A 20612-nucleotide genomic window follows, 5' to 3' on the forward strand; every position below is an offset into this window, starting at 1 on the left:
AGATCCGGGCCTTTCCCCTTCCTTCCTTCGCTGGAGGACTAACGTCCAGCTTTGTGAGAAACCAGGGTTATGCCACAGTCTTCGTACAGATGTCGTGATGAACGTTGTGAAAAGTCACGTTGCTTAAAAATGTTGAAGTACAGGTTATTGTTGGGATGCTTCCTGGATCTGGGGTCTACGTGGGATTTTCCATTTATAAATGCATAATCTTTTTGTGGTAGAAGACCTGTGTTCTCTCCATTTTCTCACACGTTCAGCTGTTTGTTTGGCATGCAGTATGATTCGTTTGCTTCTTTTTTTTTTTTCTTTGAAACCTGTAGGACTGTAATCCAGATACCTTTTTTCATACTCCTGGGAGGGATTCTTTGCCTGGTCTCCTAGGAACAGAGAGAAGATGTACATCAAGTCAATTGTTCTTGAAGGGTTTAAATCCTATGCTCAGAGGACCGAAGTTAGTGACTTTGATCCATTATTCAATGCCATTACTGGCTTGAATGGTAGTGGCAAGTCTAATATCCTGGACTCAATCTGTTTCTTGTTGGGAATCACCAATCTGTCACAGGTAAAGAGAGAGGGTGTGTTTAAGAAAGGTCTTTCTTCTGTCAGCAACGTTTCATACTACTCTCTTGAGTAATCTCCGATGGAAGACTTGAAGTGGTGCTTCTATTAAAAAAAAAAAGTTCTATTTATTTGGATTTTTCATTACCTCAAACTGCGTCTCTCTCATTCTTGCTCATTCTTACATTAAGATTGAGTTACAATTTCATCAATGTACTGCAATAGCTCAAAGTATGCCACTTAGAACATGATACTAAAAATACCCACTTAAAAGGTAGCAGCCTCAAGCTGAAGATCTTTTGCAGCTAAAGGCACTAACTTATTTGTAATAAACTTTTTCACTTCTGGATTGCGTCTTAAAATTTGGCCAACTGGTTCATTAGAAAAAAACAGAAAGCTGTTTTTCATGCAATGCCTGCTATTTAAAAGATTATATATCTGCTTTACTCTTACAAAAAAAAAATTGTTTGCTCTGAGATCAGTTTGAATCTCAGTCTTCAGGTGATTTTTTTTTTTTTATCTTTCCTCCATATTGTAGACAAATCCAGCAGACCTCGAGGGAACACTTTGTGATTCATTTCCCTGTGAATGGCATTATGAATAATAAATGCTCTTTAAGTAAATGTACTCGTCACTGAACTAGTCATCGGGCTTTTTTTTTTTTTTAAACATGTATTCAGTTTTTGTCAGGAATCTCATGCAGAAACAATTAGCTGGCTCACTAAAACTAGACTGGCATATTCTCCCTGTGGTTTTACAATGCTAGCACCTTGCAGCTTCCGTATGTCAGTTTCTCACATGAGCTCTTAAATCTACAGCTAGATCTGCATTTTCTTCATTCATTGCTCCAAAACCTACAGTAGCACACTGAAGCTGTGTAATGAATTTCCTTCAAAAATATATTTATCTGTTCAATGGATTTAGGTGCGAGCTTCCAACTTGCAAGACCTAGTTTATAAAAATGGTCAAGCTGGAATTACTAAAGCAACTGTGTCTATTATCTTTGATAATTCTGACAAGAAGCTAAGTCCACTGGGATTTGAAGCTAATGATGAGATCACCATCACTAGGCAGGTGAGTCTTTAATATCTGTATTGCTTAGTAACCTATATACATTTTTACCATGGTCAACAGAGTAACTTTTTAAGAAAAAAAGAAAAATTTTGCAAGTTCCTGTGTTTTTGCAATTGAGGCAATGCTTCCACAGTGTAGTTAGTAACACAAACTGTAGAAGTAGATCTAGTGCACTAGATTAAAATAATTGGAATTCCTTAGGAAATTAGTTTAATAATGTTAAATGTATTATATCAATAATGTTTTCTATGGACTTGCACAGAAACAATAATAATGAAATAATGATCTTAAAGCAAGCTACAATTTTCTATTTTGTGGCTTTTTCTTCTGCTTTCATATTTTCTTCTTAATAGCTCAACTGTGTGTTAAATTTGGTCTCCAAGACCAAAGGAACCTTTATCTTTTTCTGACGAAGATGTCTCCCAAGTTTAAAAAAAAAAAAAAAAAAAAAAAAAGTTAAAACTTCTGGAGTTTGGAAATTTTCTTGTCAATATTGCCCTCAATGACTGATCTTTCTTATGTTTTATTTAGATATTTTAAACGTCTTTTCAGTCCAACAAGATCGGTTTTGACATTCTGTATGGTACATATATGTATATGTATGTGTACACAAAGATATGTTATACAGGATTTGCTCAGATTTTTTTTTCTTTATTACAGTTTATATTCTCATAATGTCAACTCATTTTTAAATCACTTAAAATTTCTTCCATTTCTTTTCCTTCTTCAGGTTGTCATTGGAGGTAGAAATAAGTATCTTATCAATGGTGTGAATGCTACCAACACTCGCGTGCAGGATCTCTTCTGTTCCGTTGGACTCAATGTCAATAACCCTCACTTCCTCATTATGCAGGTATTGTGTGCATCTTTATAAAAATCAAAAAAGAATAGAAGTTGCACTAAATTTGAGGCAGGATAGAAAGTGGAAGAACATTTAATTTCCTAATCAGAAAAAAGCAACTTCTTATCAAGTAAAAAAAAAAAAATGGCTGGTGAGGAGTTAAGATTTCCAGTACAGCATAGTTTGAGCCTAAAACATGTCTCTTATAGCACAAGACCTCATGCAGCCTTCAGGTAGCAAGCTTTTTCTACAACATATTCCAATTTTATTTTCATTTTTGTCTCTAAGAGATAAGTGTTGCTTTTATTGTTATGCTAAAGAGACAGAGGTTTTGTTTCCTATTATGTGTGTTCCATACTAGACAATATTTTGAATGAAGTTGGTGTACTTGCCTTCTTAAATTAACAAAGGAAGAGCTGACCAATTGAGAAGACCTTTATAAACATCAACCCAGGGACTAGACAAATTCCTGAAATATTTGCAAGGAATAATAAAACAGAGCTGGGTTTACTGTTTCAAGTACTGTTTCGGTGGGGGGGAAGGGCAGTTTTGCACCTATTCAGCTTTCCCCTAGTTACATATGAGCCAAATCTCCAAAAAGCTAGTTTACAATTGAATAAACTAGATCATCCTTGTAGAAAAAAAAAAAAAAAAAAAAAAAAATCATGTTTGCGCTTATAGCATAACATACAAAAATGAGTGGGGTTTTTTGGGTTTGGGGTTTTGATTTTTTTGGTTTTTTGGGTTTTTTTTTTACTATTGCATGGTACACAACCGCCATTCTTGTTTTATCTTTCTGTCACCAGGGACGAATTACCAAAGTTCTAAATATGAAGCCACCAGAGGTAAGCATGTTGTGGGAGTTTTTTGTCTGAAGTTTTACTGATTTGTTTTGAATGACAAGAATCAATATTGGAGGGGGGAGGACAAAAAAAAGGTATCGAGAAAGGTATCGGGGGGAGATGAGATGTTCAACTTGGTTCTGAGTTGAACCTATATAACATAACAAGAAACATCAAATTTTTGTCACATTGCTTTATTTTAGATTTTAGCTATGATTGAAGAAGCAGCTGGTACTAGAATGTATGAATGCAAGAAAATAGCTGTCCAGAAAATCATAGAGAAGAAGGAAGCCAAACTGAAAGAAATTCAAATGGTACTGCATGTTGGAAAGTGTACTTTCTTTTATATTTGTTAAAGATAACTGAGTAACTGGCATAGTGTGGTTTTTAGCTTGTAGAATATTTCATTTCTGCACCTGGAACTAAGTATTCATGCTTAGACATATAAGAGTTTTAAAAATCTGAAGATAAGTGTTCTGTTTTGTGTTTCAGGTCTTAAATGAGGAGATCACTCCAACTTTACAGAAACTAAAAGAGGTATGGAAAAATAAGAAGAGAGTTAGGGCCCTTAAATTACTGAAAAAATACTTCCAGCTACCCTGAACCAGTATGTAGTGGCTAAAACAATAGCATGTTTTCAAGCTTTCTAGAATCTTTTGAGAGAGATGAATTTTATCTTCTGTCCAAATACAGAAAATGCGACATTCAGGACTTCCAGGAAGTCATACGGGGGAGTGTAGGGAGAAGGAAGAAAACGAGAGAACGAGATAAAAATAGAAGATAAAAACATATCTTAGTTCTTAAAAAAACTGCTGTACAATCAATTGTACAACTACTATTTTATCGAGGCAGGCCTGCAATGTACAATACTGAATATATTACTTAACTTGGAGAATCCTTACTCTTACCTACAAATAATAATGTTAGTAGATGTGTTTAGAAGATTTCTATAACAGTCCTACTTAATATTATTTTTCCATCAAATTCTGGAGGGTTTTTTTATTGGTCTTGTTTCAGGAACGATCAGCCTATTTAGAATACCAAAAAGTGATAAGAGCAATAGAACATTTAAGCCGCCTCTGTATAGCTTATCAGTTTGTTCTGGCTGAAGAGACAAAGGTATCCTCCGCTGAAGTATTAAAGGAAATGCAGGCTAATGTAACTAAGCTTCAGGAATCAATGGCTGAAAGTGAAAAGAAGATGAGACAACTTAGTGAAGAAATAGCAGAGACGGAAAAGAAAAGGGATAAGGTGAGTGAGAACAGGTTTGTGCTCATCTAAATACAAGGAGTTATATAAGAATTGGATTATTTTTACAGGCAATATACCCTTGAATTTTTATCTTCTTCTGGTGGGTTGCTTAGATTATACACTGCTCATTGTCATTCCTGGCCATTGTCTAAAAGACATCCATTTCACGTTTTCGTTTGTCTAAAATGCTTTACTTCCAATTGCTGTAAATTAATAGTAACTGAAGACTAGAAACTGTTTGCCCTCACGTTTCCGTTCTGTGCATTCAATGGTAAGTTTTGCCAGAGATTTTTTTTTCTCCCTTTTTGTTGATGTCTCAAAAGAAATACACTTCAAGTAGGAAATTCTTGTTCAACAAAAATCAGTGCTGACCTCAGTTTTGGGTGCAGTAAATTTGATTCAATATAGGATGGCCCGTAGAGTTTTTGGACGCCTAAATGCAGCTTTTGTACAGGGACGGTATCCCATGATATGGGATGATGTGGGGCTGCAGTTGTGGCTTCAAGTTAGTTTGGATTCCAGAGGGAAGAGATGTTCTGACCTGTTTGCATTGCAGTCTAATGGCCTGCTTGATCAGATATTTATCTCTTCTACACATAGCTGTCTACAGAAACGAAATATTACAAATAGTGTCTCAGTTTCTTAGGCTAAATTTCCTTTATTTCTGATTGTAGGAAGTCGGTGGTAAACTCCGTTCACTGGAAGATGCGCTTTCAGAAATTCAAAGAGTTCATACTAGAGCACAAAGTGCCCTTCATCTCAAGAACCAGAACTTAAAAAGTGAAGAGAATAAGTATGAAGAACTGGTAAAAAGTATGCAGGAGGTAAGACCTTTGTATATAATTTTCTTTAAACACTAGATTAATTCAGATTGAGGGTGACAGCTGTTTTTTTCTTACCTATTGTAATAAGAAAAATCCTATGATTGGCAAGAATTACATCAGGAAAGCAGAAACAAATGGTAAGGGCGTTGTTTCATTTGCATGGCGTAGGTAGTAGGTTCCCATTAGAAACAAATGTGATGCAAAAATGCTACTCTCTGTGGTTGCCAACCTTCTGTTAAGCTCCGTAGAAATCCCTATAGCTTCAAAATTATTATGCTCTCTGGACATGAAGTATTCTTAAAATCGAAGAAGAAATTTCTGCATTGCGTATTTCTGACACTTGATGGTTTTTTATGCAAGAAGAGCACTGAAGAATACTTAACTTTTTAGATATTGGGAAGAAAGAGTTATTTCTCCCAGTTCTTGGGCAGTTGTCCTCTCTTCCTGTATTTCATCTTTCTGTAGATCTTCAGTGCACTCATGGGGCAAGTACACACTTGAAAACATGGAAAGACAAATTGTAAGATCACAAAATCTGACACAGGGTCATAGAAATGTAGTTGATGAAACTACTCATAGCTCCTCATCTAACCAACATGAATTTAAAGTAAATAGGGTCAAGTTCTCTCTTCCTTTTTTGTTTTTGTTCTTTGTTTTGCTGAAGGATTCTAAAGCATTAGTGTCAAAGGAGAAAGAAGTAAAGAAGATAGAGAAAGAACTAAATGCTTTACAGGAAGCAAATGAAAAAGACAGAGATGCTTTAGCTGTAGCACAACAGCATTTTAATGCTGTGTCTGCTGGCTTGTCCAGCAATGATGATGGGGAAGAAGCCACTCTTGCTGGGCAGATGATGGCCTGCAAAAATGAAATCAGCAAAGCAGCCACAGAGGCTAAACAGGTAAGAATAAAAGCTCTCCCTGTCTCAGACCAGCCTTCCTGCTTCTTTCGAAAATTGTCTGAAAACCAAATGACACACTCTTGAAAGGTCAGTGAAAAGATTTGCAGAATAGCTATGCAAGATATTTTACAAGTTGGCATATGTATTAAGTTGACTTTTTGATAAAACAGGTCATTAAAAAAACCTACCTTTGCATAGATATAGACAAATATGCATTCACACTATAGCGATTTCTACACGAAAACTTAATGGAATTAAAATAAAGATGCCTGAGACTGTGAATGGAGATTCAGAAGAAACTGTTTTCTCCTCAGTTAAATTGGGTGCTAGTCACACAACTGAAACAGATGCCACTTCTTTTGTCTTAGGACAGGAAACCTCTGCTGGGTTAGTTCTCACGGTGGAATTTAAATTTTCAAAGATGAAAGTGTACCTTGCTTCTTTCACTTAAGGAGAAACTCTTTTGGGGAAAATAACAAAGGCAGCTGTGTCCCACATTATTTTACCTTGTTTCTTCTTGGACTCTATTCATGTGCTAATATGAGTTATTGTATCCAAATACATGATGTATGTTTTTATTTCCAAATCACCTGCACCCTTACTTTCAAAAGCCAAGGCTGCTTTTTGGCATTTCTGCAGCCAGTGGAAACTTCTACAAATTATACGAGCACCTCATTATTGCAAGTGTTCTAAATCTGCACCTGCAAGATTCTCTTTGAAGATCTTCTGGTTCCATGTTTTCTTACTCCTTATAGACTCAAATGAAGTTGAATTATGCACAGCAAGAATTAAAGACAAAACAAGCTGAAGTTAAAAATATGGATGTAGGCTACAAGAAAAACCAGGAAGCATTTGAAGCTGTCAAAAAAACGAAAGAAAAGCTAGAGAACCAAATGAAGCAGCTGAACTATGAAGGTCTGTACAGATTTCTGGTGCATAATTTGGGGGGAATCTGAAAAGGAATATAGAAGTGTGGTGGGTTGACCTTAGCTGTCCGCCAGCTGCCCACCGGGCTGCTCTCTCACTCCTCCTCAACTGGACAGGGGAGAGAAAATACTATGAAAGGCTTGTGGGTCAAGATAAGGCCAGGGAGATTACTCAGCAATTACTGTCATGGGCAAAACAGCCTCGACTTGGGAAAATTAATTTAATTTATTACCAATCAAATCAGGGTAGGATAATAAGAAATAGGAACAAACCTTAAAACACCTTCTCCCCACCCCTCATTCTTTCTGGGCTAAACTTCATTCCTGATTCCTCCTCCCCCCGAGCAGTGCAGGGGAATAGGGACTGGGGATTACCGTCAGTTCATTATGCATTGCCTCTGCCACTCCGTCCTCATGCTCTTCCCCTGCTCCAGCATGAGGTTCCACCCATGGGAGACAGTTCTTCATGAACTGCTCCAGCGTGGGTCTTTTCCATGGGGTGCAGTCCTTCAGGAACAGACTGCTCCAGCATGGGTGCCCCATGGGGTCACAGGTTCTGCCAGGAGCCTGCTCCAGCACAGGCTTCCCACGGGATCACAGGCTCCTTCAGGGCACATCCACCTGCTCCACCGTGAGGTCTTCCATGGGCTGCAGGTGGATATCTGCTCCACAGTGGACCTCTACAGGCTGCAGGGGAGCAGCCTGCCTCACCATGGTCTTCACCACAGACTTCAGGGGATTCTCTGCTCTGGTGCCTGGAGCATGTTCTCGCCCTCCTTCTTCCCTGACTTTGGTGTCTGCAGAGTTGTTCCTCTCGCAGTCTCACTGCTTTCTCCCAGCTGCTGTTGTGCGGCAGTTTTTACCCCTTCTATAATATGTTATCACAGAAGCCTGACACCATCACTGATGGGTTCTGCCTTGGCCAGCAGTGGGTCCATCTTGGAGCCAGCTGGAACTGGCTCTGTCAGACACAGAAACAAAGGAAAACAGAAAGATTTACTCTCCACTTCCCCTCAGCAGGTGCTGTCCAGCCACCTCCTGAGAAGTTAAGGCCTCAGTATGTGTAGCAGCTGGTCTGGAAGATAAATGCCTTAATAATTAATGCCCCCTCCCCTCCTCCTTTCTCTTGGCTTTTATTGCTGAGCACAACTTCATATGGTATGGAATATCGCTTGGGTCTGCTGTCCTGGCTATGTTCCTTCCCAACTTCTTGCCCACCCCTACCCTAACGGCCTTTGGCGAAGGGTGTTGGAGGGACAGCGTTGATGCTGTGTGAGCACTGCTCAGCAGTAGCAAAAACACCGGTGTGTTACCAATACCTTTCTAGCTATAAATACAAAGCACAGCACTATGAGGGCTGCTATGGGGAAAGACTTGTGGGTGTCCAAGTGGTGTTGCAGGTCACTAACCATTTCCCCTTGGATTGTGGGGGCTTCATTCTGCTCCCTGTCCCTAAGCACTTCTTAAAGTTCATTTCTCATTCCAGGTAACATTTGTTGCAGAAGCTACTCAAAACTGTAAATTGGTATTCCAGAATGATACTCAGAGAAGCACATGAGACTTTAACCTTTTTTCTTCGCACGTTTGGTATTGTGATGGTGTTAATTTGTCTAAACTGGAAATTTACAAAGAATTTTAGAAAGTCTTTTAATTAAGTATTCTTTACATACATGTATGTAAACAGTGTAGCAAACCGATTTTTAAGCTAATAGATTTCTGTGCTCTGGATGCTTATCTACTGTTTGTGTTCAACTCCTAAGAAGAGAAAGAAGAAGCCCTTTTAGCAAAAAAGAAGACATTGATTCGTGACATCAGCCGACTGAGAGAATTGTATGAAGGATTAATGGCAAAATTTCCTCAGCTACAGTTTGAATACAAGTAAGATCTCAGTGTGATCCTAAAAGACATTTGAAAGTGTTTTTTGGGGCATTGTGTGCATGGCTTGTGGGACTTAGAGGATAATTCCATCAGTTACTTAGCTGTTGCTTTCCTTTTAGTGCCAGTGAATAATGACTATCTCACCTGCCATGCAACTGAAGGGGTGGGGGGGAGGGCAGGGGAAGTCAGGAAATGTTAACTAAATTAATGAGCAGCAGGGAAAGTGATACAGTCATTCTTAAATGGCAGCCTTGTCAAAATCACTGGAATTTAAAAGTTTTGTATGATGTTGTTTGCAAGCCGTAACTCAACTTCAGTAGCTAAAACCATAGCATCCAAAGGTCTAAACTGCAAAAATATGTAATAATTACTTTTCAGGAGTCCTGCCTGAGGGCTGTGAGTAGAATTTCTCTGTGGAGGTCAACATCATATCTGTCTCCACCAATCAACTATCTATATCCCCAGATTTATTTGCTTATGTAATAATCAGTCTGAACATAGTCCTATACCTGTGCTAATAAAAGGACCCATAGTAAAAATCAATTGAAAATTGCGTGAATAAATTATACCAAAATCAGGAAGGACATTTCTCTAATGACTTTGTAACTGACTCTTTATTGGGACGTCTCTTGCCCTGAAGTATTTAATTTAACCATTTTCTGTGGGTTTTTTCCTGATAGAATTTAGAATTTCTTATACCAATATAATAAGCAGTATGATTTTTTAAGTATAATTTTTTTAAGATGTGTTGGAGAGAAACAAACTTGTGATTATCATCATTTAAATTTATTTTAAGAGATCCGGAAAAAAATTGGAATCCAAACCGTGTGAAAGGCCCCGTTGTGTCTCTTATCACTGTGAAAGATCTATCCAAAGCAAAAGCCCTAGAAGCGGTGGCTGGAGGGAAACTCTATAACATTGTTGTGGACACAGAGGTATGTTTATTACTTTAATACAGAACTCTGAATGTTGAGATGAGGTCGTGTGATTCAGGGTTAGTGAGCACGTGCATTCTTACTGAATGCTTGAGAGGTGCTTTGGACCCATGTACACGTTTGAATTAGGTCAAGGGAGTCATGCATAGTTACTGGCAACAATATATTCCTCTTGCAATGCCCTATTGTCTTACTTTACAAAATCAGTTATGTATTTACATATGCTTTGTAACTGTTCTTGTTTGAGGTTACTGGCAAAACACTTTTAGAAAAGGGTGAACTAAAGCGTCGATACACCATCATTCCACTAAACAAAATTTCAGCCAGGTGTGCTGGACAAGACACTGTCAAGCTGGCCCAAACCTTGGTATGTAAATAAATATGCTATTTACACTATTTTGCTTGTGTACCTTTTTCACTTTGTTTCTTTGCTAAAAACGTGGGCTTCTTAATGATTATACTAATAAGAATTTCTATAGGGTTTGAGGGTATCTTGATTTTATTTTTTTCCTTTGTATCCTTTCAGCTATGTGATGTTTAAATGGATATTAATTATTCCACTTTTAGCTGAAATTGTTTTAAAATTTAATGATGTTTTTAGAAAGTGTTTTTATCAGGAGAAGACAGAAATTGAATTTGAAAATTCTTATAACTTAAGGCATACTAACTGCATTTCATTTCATTTCTAGGCGGGTCACGATAACTTGCATTTAGCCCTTTCTCTAGTTGGATATGAATCTGAACTGCAGAAAGCAATGGAATATGTCTTTGGAACAACACTGATCTGTAATGACATGAATAATGCTAAGAAAGTGACCTTTGACAAAAGGATAATGATGAGAAGCGTTACACTTGATGGAGATGTGTTTGACCCCCAGGGCACTCTGCATGGAGGCAATTGCTGGTTTTATTCATATAACAATACTGTGTGTCTGTTGATTTGTTCACTGCTCTGCATGGTTTTTTATAAAAATGAACAGTAACCTTTTTGTTTAGTCTCATTTTGGGGATAATATGATCTGTTTGAGCAAAGATTTGTCAGTCTTGAGCTGAAATAAGATTGATCAGACTAGGAAAAAATTAATGGCAAACTACTATAATCATCTTGGAAGGAGAAATGCTTTGTATTCAAGCACTTTCATGAAATTACATCAGATCAGTTATGAATTACTCCAAAATCATGAAAAGTTAGTTGATTTCACAAGAAATGCATGTGGAGTATTCAAAGTCTGCAGAACTAAATTATGTAACAGAGCTAGTCTTTCTCCACTGAGAATTGCTGTAACTTCAGTCTAGCTGTCTTCCTGTTTTGTAACTAAAACAAATCATCAACCCATATCATTATTAACATTTAGAATTTGCTATTTGCCAGTTGTGAATCTACTAGTCTAATTCCAATTAGCTTGACTTTGGGTTTTTTTCACTGAACAGGTGCGTGCTCACAGGCTGCACCAATATTGTCTAAACTTCAAGAAATTAAAGACATTGAAGTAGAACTCAAAACAAAGGAATCTGAACTTGAGACTGTAGAGAATGAGTTGGCAAGCTTGAAGAATGTTGCTGAAAGGTAAGGCTTGCCCTGTAAAATGTCTATCGTTTCTCTTATGTGTCTAAGTAAATGCAATATATAGAAGTTTTTTTGGAGGGCATAGGACCTGTTGAGAATGTAATATGCAGAAAATTATTACCTTCCTCCCTCTCACCCTCCCAGTTTAATTTGTAAGTACAGCAATCAGCAAGCAATTTGGGTTTTAGATAACACATGCAAAAAAACTCTGTTTTGGGTAATAAAGGAAAAAAAATGGCATATGGTGATGTCTACTTGAAATCACGTAAAGTTTTCCAAAGTTTCATGAAGTCCACTGAAGAATGGATCTGTTCCAGTCATATTTTGTAACACCCACAGTTTGTGATAGCTCTTATTTTTCTCCCAAGAAAATGTAAAGATACTAAAGGGGAAATAAAGGGGAGTGTCTGAGTGATACTGTTGTAAGCATTTAAATTAAATAATTTTAAGTATATTTGATTTTCAGCTAATCAATTACTGAAGATCCTTTTAAAAGATGGAATATAAAAATATGTTTAGTCAGTTCTGTAAAAATCCCATAAGGAGGTAGCGTTGTGTAATACGCTATCTACCAGCTGGATTTATTTTTGAGTTGTACAGACTTCCAGAAATATGACCAAAAGGAAGAAATGAGTTTTGCTTTTAGATATTTTTTTCTTTAGTGCTTCAGCCTAGCATCTGTCATGCTGCCATTTGGAAAAACATGAGCTCTGAATTGCTGCCAAATTCCATGTGTTGCATTTGTTAGTTTTTATTATACCTTATCGGCGCTACATAACCAGGAGTTATATCAGTGTATCTCACATTAGAATGGGGATATAAGTATTTCTTTATCTACTTATTTCTGTATCTACTTATTTCAACTTTGAAACTGAAGTGCTGGGTACCCCTCGTTATAGCAGCATATATCTTTACTGCCTTCAAAGGTACCGGCAACTGAAGCAGCAGTGGGAGATGAAGTCTGAGGAAGCAGAGCTGTTGCAAACAAAGCTTCATCAAAGTGCTTATCACAAACGAGAGGAAGAGCTGCTTGCCCTGAAGAAAACCATTGGTGACAAATGCGTTCTTACTCTTTTAACTGAAAACTTAATTTCTGAGAATGAGATGGATATTTGGCTGTTTGAGTAGCAGAACCCTTGCTTAAGAAAAAAATACTTTTTGCTTTGAAAATACTAGCTTTATATTTTGGAGTATGTAACAAATACAGAATCACAATAGACTTGGATAGAAGTGGTTCACATAAGGTTGGTCATTCTCTTGTAGTATATTCTCTCATATTTTCATTAAGTGTTATATATACTTTATAATAAGAGGAAAAATGGCTTTGCAGGGAAGTTTTAAAATGGATTTAATCCTGTATTTGAGTAATCTTTGTTTTTTCCAAGCCATCTATTTCTGTAGATATTTAAGGTTAGCAGTACAGCTAGTTTGCGTTAACAAGAAGCATTGGAAAGAAGTATGGTTTGTATAGCTAAGGAAAAATATAAAAGGAAAGAAATGCAGTAATAAGTAAAACATCTAAAGAAAAAAGATGCACAGAAGTGACACATACGTAGACATAGTCTTTGAGGGATGAGGTGATATCCTACTAGGTAGCCATCTGATTAATTACTACTTGATCATGTGATTTGGCATATACTTGCCCCTGTCAAAAAAATGAAAAAAGGCTTATTTTCATTAATTTTAATGACTGGTTGTCTGTTTGGTGCCCTACCAATAACTGGTAACAACAGCACACTGTCTTAGAGTAACCACTGAAATAGCTGACCCCAGTAACTAGCAAACATACAACCACTTTTTTCTGTTAGAGGCAAAGGCAGATTTATTTCAGTTGGCGTTCAGGATGTAAATATAAAGGTAAGAACAATGCCCAGTCTCAATACTGTACTTCTTTATTCAGTGGCGTGTGAAGAGACATTAAAGAAAACTGAAGAGAGCCAAAAGAAAGCAGAAGATAAATATAAGGTGTTAGAGAATAAAATGAAAAATGCAGAAGCAGAATGTGAAAAAGAACTAAAAAGTGCCCAGCAGAAACTAGATAGTGCCAAGAAAAAGGCAGACGCTTCAAGCAAAAAAATGAAAGAAAAGCAGCAGGTAAAAGTTAACCTTTGTTGGCAACTTTCTCAATGTCAAAAGTGGTTGCAGTAATCAGAATGTTTGATTCTCTTGAAGTTTTAATACTGTCAGTTTTGGAACTGAATATATTACTCTGTAGTCACTGACGTAGAAATTGCTGATGCTTTTTTTTTTTTGTGAGATTGTCCCCTTACTGAAGAATGGGTACTGTTAATCTTCTACAGCATTTACTACGTCGAACTGAATCTTAATTCTTTCCATTTAAGTGTAACTGTAATAATTTGAAAACATCTCTCTAGGAAGTCGAAGCTTTACTTCTGGAACTTGAAGAGCTAAAACAAGAACAGGCTTCCTATAAACAACAGATAGAAGCTACAGATAAAGCCATCAAATCCTACCAGGAGCAAGTTAATGCTATGGCAGCTGAGGTGTCTAAGACAAAGGTAAAAGTGCATACTGTATTTCATTATCTGTGTTGATGTTACTGAAGATACGATCCCCTAAAGCTCAAATTATAATGTGTATTTTGTTGGATTTTCTTGCCAGTACTCAATTATGTTTAGCCTAGGTACTTATTTTTTGGCTTTATTACCACATGTGAATTTTTGCTCCTTGCTGTGTCCTTCTCTTCTAACAACTAACACCAGCCTTTAAAAGAAGCTAATAAATGGCTGTTTGATTTGCTTTTCAGGAATCTGTAGAGAAATCACAGAAGGAGCTGGCCAAGCAAAAGGAAGTAATTGTCTTACAGGATGAAGCAATTAAAGCCAAATCTGCAGAGATTGTAAAATACAGAGAACAGAATAATAGAATGCAGCTCGAGGTTAAAGCATTAGAACACAGTATCAGCAAACATCAACAAGAGACTGCTGATGCTGCTGCCAAGGTATTTTAGAACTGTGCTTTCCCTTGCATCTTGTGACCAAGAGTGGTTATTTCCCTTGCCACATGCAAAGGAAATAGCCTTTTTTCTTAATAAGCACTGTCATATTTGCAGCTCTTGATGTGAAAAGTTTTAACCCAGGAGGAGGGGATGGAAACTGTAAATTGTAACAGAGCTTATTGGTATGGGCTAATAGAGAGTAGATCACAGTGAGAAGGTGATCAATGAGAAGAGTATTCTGACTGTATGGACAAATTAGGTAACTAATTAAAGAAGCTGATCCAGAGATTTAGTCACAATGGCTTAGTCCAGATATAGAAAAACCTGTTGCAAGTAAACGTGGTGGGCATATATGAAAGCTCCTTTAAAATCTTGGTTCATCTACAGTCTTGGAAATCACATGAAGCATTGTAAAGCTACGCATCTGTGCTGCATTGGGATAGAAGAATTAATGTTGTAGAGTAATTTCAGGATGTTGATTTTTTTTTTATCATTATTTTTCATTCACATTTGAGAAGGAAAAAAAAAAAAAGCCTCAACATATCTTCTTGTTTACAGGTGACCAAAATGCTGAAAGAGTATGAGTGGATAGCTTCAGAGAAACCACTTTTTGGTCAGCCAAACACAGCCTATGACTTCAAAACTAACAGTCCTAAAGAAGCATGTCAGAAGCTGCAGAAATTAGAGGAGAAAAAAGAGAAGCTGGGAAGGAATGTGAACATGAGAGCTATGAATATGCTTTCTGAGACAGAGGAGAGGGTAAACATTCTGTGCTTTAACCTTTAATGATTGGGCAGGTTGGGTATATGGTACTATGTATAATGTAGCTTTATATTTTCATATGCTCTATTTCTGAATACACCCAAAATAAAACTAAATCTTCATAAGATAGCAGGAAACCTTTTGTTAGATCTTTTATACTAATCTTACATTCTTGAACTATTCAGTCATGCACTAGTTTTCTAGGTTATCCATAGTCTTGACTTTGGATGATAAAAAGAATAATATCATTCCTCCCTACCCCAGTCCATCCTAAGTTGGCAGCAGCAGTATTAGGCAATCTTTGTGGTATCCATTACAGTATCTGAGAATTGCATACTTTACCAAGGGTTGCAGATCAAAAAAACTGTTCATCTTCAAGCACGATAGCTTGAAGATGTTCCAGGGTTGTCTTGAACTCATCTGTACCTTGAGGCTATTCCAGGATTGTCTCAAAACTGTCCACTGACTGACACTTCAACTTTTCTAGTCCTGTTTCATGATTAGAATTGGCCTATTTTTCATATCAGCCTCCAGAAACAGCCTTTCTTCTGTGGAAAGGCAAATGAAACATGATTAACTGGAAAAGAAAGTGCAACTTTCAGAGTAATGTTGGTCTTCCCCTTTGCTGATTGTTGAAAATTCTAATGCTTTAATTTGCAAGTAATATCCTAAAACTTAAATCCTGCCTACAGATAAATGAATGCTTTGGATTTCAATCTTGTGGTTAGTGGTTATTCCATAGTTACAGAAGCAATAAACAGTGAAACTGTAAGATTAGCACAAAATGTATTTGAGTTCATTGAAAATCAATCTTTTCTTTTCATTGCACCAGTACAATGACTTAATGAAGAAAAAAAGAATTGTAGAGAATGACAAGTCAAAAATTCTTGCAACTATTGAAGAGCTTGACCAGAAGAAAACTGAAGCTTTACATATTGCTTGGAAAAAGGTATGACACTTGAAATCTAATCTTCACATTTTAGCAGAGGATCAGTTTTATCTTAGAACACTGTTTTGCATATTTCCATGGAAAAAAATATAAATGTCTCTTTCCAGAACTAATCTCCCTTGCCTAGTATTTAAATTACAAAACAACCACTTAATTTCTCCTGTTTCATCTCACTTTTGAGAATAAGACATGAATTCTCTGAGAATTAGACGTGACTTTTCTGAGAATTGTGAAGATACAGTTAAACCTGCAAAACTACTTCACCATTCCCTTTTAGTGCCCACAAAAATTTAAGGAAGGTTAAGCTACTGGCATGCTGAAATCCTTGTCTCTTGTGTGGAAGTTGGACAAAACACTGATACAGTCTATTTTTCTTTTTGTTTGCTTAAACCAATATTTGACCAGAGTTAAAATCTGGTTCTGTGTAACCCCATACAATGTGAGGCTGTGAACCTGGGCTACTGTTCCTGTCACTGATAGGATAGGTAATACTGGAATAGAGCAACAACTAATAACAGATTTCTGTTGTCTAAGCACTCTGCCTTCTTACTAGTTCTCTCATATCATGAATTGTAACAAAAGTATAAAATTTTCCCTTTCTGCATGGAAAGCTCTTGACACATTCTTTTCTGCTGTACCAGGAGAACTGGTACTTCTTGGCCTTTGAGAACATTGATTATACCTAAGATTAAATTGCTCACAAATGAAGTGTTGGCTTTACTAAAGTCTAGGTAGACGATATCCACAGCCTTTCCCTCGTCCACTAAGCGGGTCACTTTATCATAGAAGATCAGGTTCATCAGGCAGGACCTGCCTTTCATAAACCCATGCTGGCTGGGTCTGATCACCTGGTTGTCCTGTATGTGCTGCACGATGGCACTCAGGATGATCTGCTCCATAATCTTCCCTGGCACCGAGGTCAGACTGACAGGCCTGTAGTTCCCCGGATCCTCCTTCCAGCCTTTCTTGTAGATGGGTGTCACGTTTGCTAACCTCCAATCAACTGGGACTTCCCCAGTTAGCCAGGACTGCTGGTAGATGATGGAAAGTGGCTTGGTGAGCACTTCCACCAGCTCCCTCAGTACCCTTGGGTGGATCCCATCTGGTCCAATAGACTTGTGGGTGTCCAAGTGGTGTAGCAGGTGCTATATATAGCAGGTAGAGAGAGAGAGAGAGAGAGAGAGAGAGAGAGAGATCCCCCCTCGGCGTTGCTTCTCTTTTTCAGTACAGAGAAAATAAAAGATTCTGTATGCTAATACTTTCTTTCTCACTATTCTGTATATGCTAATCTTCAAGACGTAAGAAGTCGTTTGGTTAAATTGGGCAAGATGTCTAGAGCATAGTGCAGCTTACCACTAAGTTTTTAGCTGTTTGTGCTTTTGATTCAAAGCATGTACATACAGCTTTTATGGTCTGACTTCTAGGTGAATGAAGACTTTGGTTCAATTTTCTCAACACTTCTACCAGGAGCCAAAGCTATGCTGGCAGCTGTTAAAACCCAGAATGTCTTGGATGGTCTGGAGTTCAGAGTTGCCTTAGGAAACACCTGGAAGGAAAACTTAACAGAACTTAGTGGAGGACAAAGGTTGGTGAACTTTGTGGGGTTGTGCTCAAAGAGCAATCCAACTTAGACCGATGCATTAGTTGGCATATGATAACAAACAAGATTTTACTCCATGGAGAAGTGACAAAAAAGTGAATTGAGTGGTGAGAAAACTGCAGTTGACTCTAGGTAGTACTGAGGTACTGTTGAATTAAATGCTTCAGTCTTTGAGTTGTAATCTCAAAAATCTATATAGACAAGTTTTGCCCCAGTGTCAAAGTAGTGTGATGGTGACAGTTTTCTTCACCAGTGATTACAGCTACTTTGTAGGGTGTGTGCTTCTTTGCAACTTCTAAGGAAAAATCGTAACAAATTGAAAAGTGGAAACAGAATATAGGAAGAGGCGAGAGAGATACAGAACTTTCTGAAGGACAGAATGCCTTAAGAACTGTACATTGAAAAACAGCAGTGCAAAACTCAGAATTGAAAATAGGCAAAGCAACAGCATGCTTTTAAATATCACCAACCAACTAACCTGATCTTCTGATAAAAGAGTAAGTAACATTCGCCATTTCTGGCAGAAGGCTTCACATTTTGAAATCAGAAGTTGTGGCAGAAGCTGTCATTCTGTCTCTTCAGAACTCATAGCACGAATCTGCTTTTGAGAGAGCGTTTTGTTACTACCAAACAATTGTTTTCGTAAGTCAAAGCCTCTCAAACAAAAGGGTAAACCACAACTTTCTTGTTCTCTATATTAGATCATTGGTAGCCTTGTCCTTGATTTTATCCATGCTCCTCTTCAAACCTGCACCAATTTACATCTTGGATGAAGTGGATGCAGCCCTTGATCTCTCTCATACCCAGAATGTTGGGCAGATGCTTCATACTCACTTCAGACACTCCCAGGTATGATCTTGAAACTACTGTGATCATCTGTTTATGCACTTCAGTATTTTCAGAGGCTGCCTGCCACTGAGGAGTCTCAGCTGTTCAAGTATTTTATTCCAGTGATGTGTGTTCTATTTCTAAGTTGTTTCAACTGGAAGTTACACTGATGATACAGCAACTGCGAAACTTGTGAGCATTAGATTTTAATGTAAGCCGTTGCTGCAGTGGCTAAAAAACAGGGAGTAATAGGGAAGAATATCTGTGATATGATCCATTTCAGGTATGATCCACATCCTGATTTTTTTTTTTTTTGCTAGAGTTCTTTAACCTGAGCTTTAAAAATATTTTATTTGGGACCCTGTTGAAATAACCCAGGCATTAGTGGAAAGAATCTCTGTATCACTGTGGCCTATGCATGAAAAAAATCTGTAGAACTGAATAAACTTACTCCTCTTAGTGAGAGGCAGTACCTGTCTCTATTTGGTGGTAGGACATGACCTTTCCAAATTATGAGAGAGAGGAGGGGAACATTTATTACCAGTGTTGTAAAATAATTTGAGCAGTATCTTTGGGCTATGAAAGATCCTGCACTCTTAAAAAATTTGTGGCAACATTTTTTCCAGTGATTGATGCACCATGAATGGGCATTTGGTGTTGTGGCCTAGCGCTGGGATGTGGCCAGAGCCGTACATTGTTAGCTGCAGAAAATGTCTGGCCTGTTGGTGTACGTTAACCTGCTTAGCACATTCTGTGGGGCTTCAGTTACGTTGAGAATATTTTTTTAAGAATTACCACCAAGATATTAGCCAAAAAAAGTAAAAGGATTAATCTTTTTAGAACCCTTTTCCAATGTTGTTTAAAGTCTTTATTTGGATTGCAGCATTTACATTAAGTTTTCTGGTTTGTTGTAGTTTATTGTGGTGTCCTTGAAGGATGGAATGTTTAACAATGCAAATGTCCTCTACAAGACCAAGTTTGTGGATGGTGTATCCACTATTGCAAGATACAAGCAGTTTCACAGCAGAAATAATGTGCCCGCTCCCAATCAACCCCAGAAAGTACGTAAGAGTAGCAAAAGAGGACCTGCAGAACGAACTTCTCCAGTGGCTCTTTGTGTGCAGTAGCAGCTGCTTAAGTGTTCTCTGTCCCCACTCTATAGCTAGGCCAGGAAGAAACTCTTAACTTCTTTTTCTTAAAAAGTATTTTCAATGTTGAAATACTCTATGTCTTAGCTTTTAATTCACATCTGTACCTCATTAATATTTTAAATTCTTAGTAGTCTGTTGCCTGTACTATTAGGGAAACTGGCTGCACTTATTCCTCTTGGTGTCCCGTTAGTAATTCCTGTCATCCCTCTGTAACCATTTACACATAAACGTACGTAAACAGTAGCTCTGTAAGCTCAGCTGGAGGAACTGAAGCCTTTTAATGAGGAAAATCTGATTTGACTTGCAGCATTTATGGCATTCAGAACACCTGTTGCAAAGTGTAAACACTGTCATTGACTACTGTTGTCAAATACCAGGGAATAATGGCATACTAATTTTTAAGCTATTTTAATTGTTTTTCAAGGAGCAAAGCAGGCATCAACAATCCTAAATCCCAAGTTATTGTTACAATTTTTGCAATTTGCTGTGCTCATGTTTTTATGAATAAATATTTTAAACAACTTCTGTGCTGGTTTTGGCTGGGATAGAGTTAATTTTCTTCATGGTAGCTGGTATGGGGCTGCGTTTTGGATTTGCACTGAAAACAGTGTTGATAATACAGGGATGTCTTAGTTACTGCTGAGTGCTTGCACAGAGTCAAGGCCTTTTCTGCTTCTCACACCACCCCACCAGCGAGTAGGCTGGGGGTGCACAAGAAGTTGGGAGGGGACACAGCCGGGACAGCTGACGCAGCTGACCAAAGGGATAT

The 20612-nt window shown here is 37.6% G+C and overlaps 1 protein-coding gene across 1 annotated transcript; it reads left to right on the plus strand.

The window, feature by feature from the left end:
- Positions 1–344: 344 nt before the first annotated feature.
- SMC2 (structural maintenance of chromosomes 2) lies at positions 345–20320 on the plus strand. Its single transcript, XM_009815413.2, has 24 exons — positions 345–562; positions 1483–1632; positions 2363–2485; positions 3280–3318; positions 3519–3629; positions 3808–3852; positions 4333–4566; positions 5241–5390; positions 6055–6288; positions 7044–7203; positions 8975–9092; positions 9889–10027; positions 10275–10394; positions 10717–10921; positions 11459–11594; positions 12521–12645; positions 13495–13688; positions 13970–14113; positions 14362–14556; positions 15112–15312; positions 16148–16264; positions 17689–17849; positions 18566–18713; positions 19607–20320. The coding sequence occupies exons 1-24, from the start codon at positions 395–397 to the stop codon at positions 19817–19819; spliced, it is 3630 nt and encodes a 1209-aa protein (XP_009813715.2). The 5' UTR covers positions 345–394; the 3' UTR covers positions 19820–20320.
- The last annotated feature ends 292 nt before the right edge of the window (positions 20321–20612 follow it).

The sequence above is a fragment of the Gavia stellata genome, chromosome Z (assembly GCF_030936135.1).
Source record: "Gavia stellata isolate bGavSte3 chromosome Z, bGavSte3.hap2, whole genome shotgun sequence".
Taxonomy (NCBI): Eukaryota; Metazoa; Chordata; class Aves; order Gaviiformes; family Gaviidae; genus Gavia; species Gavia stellata.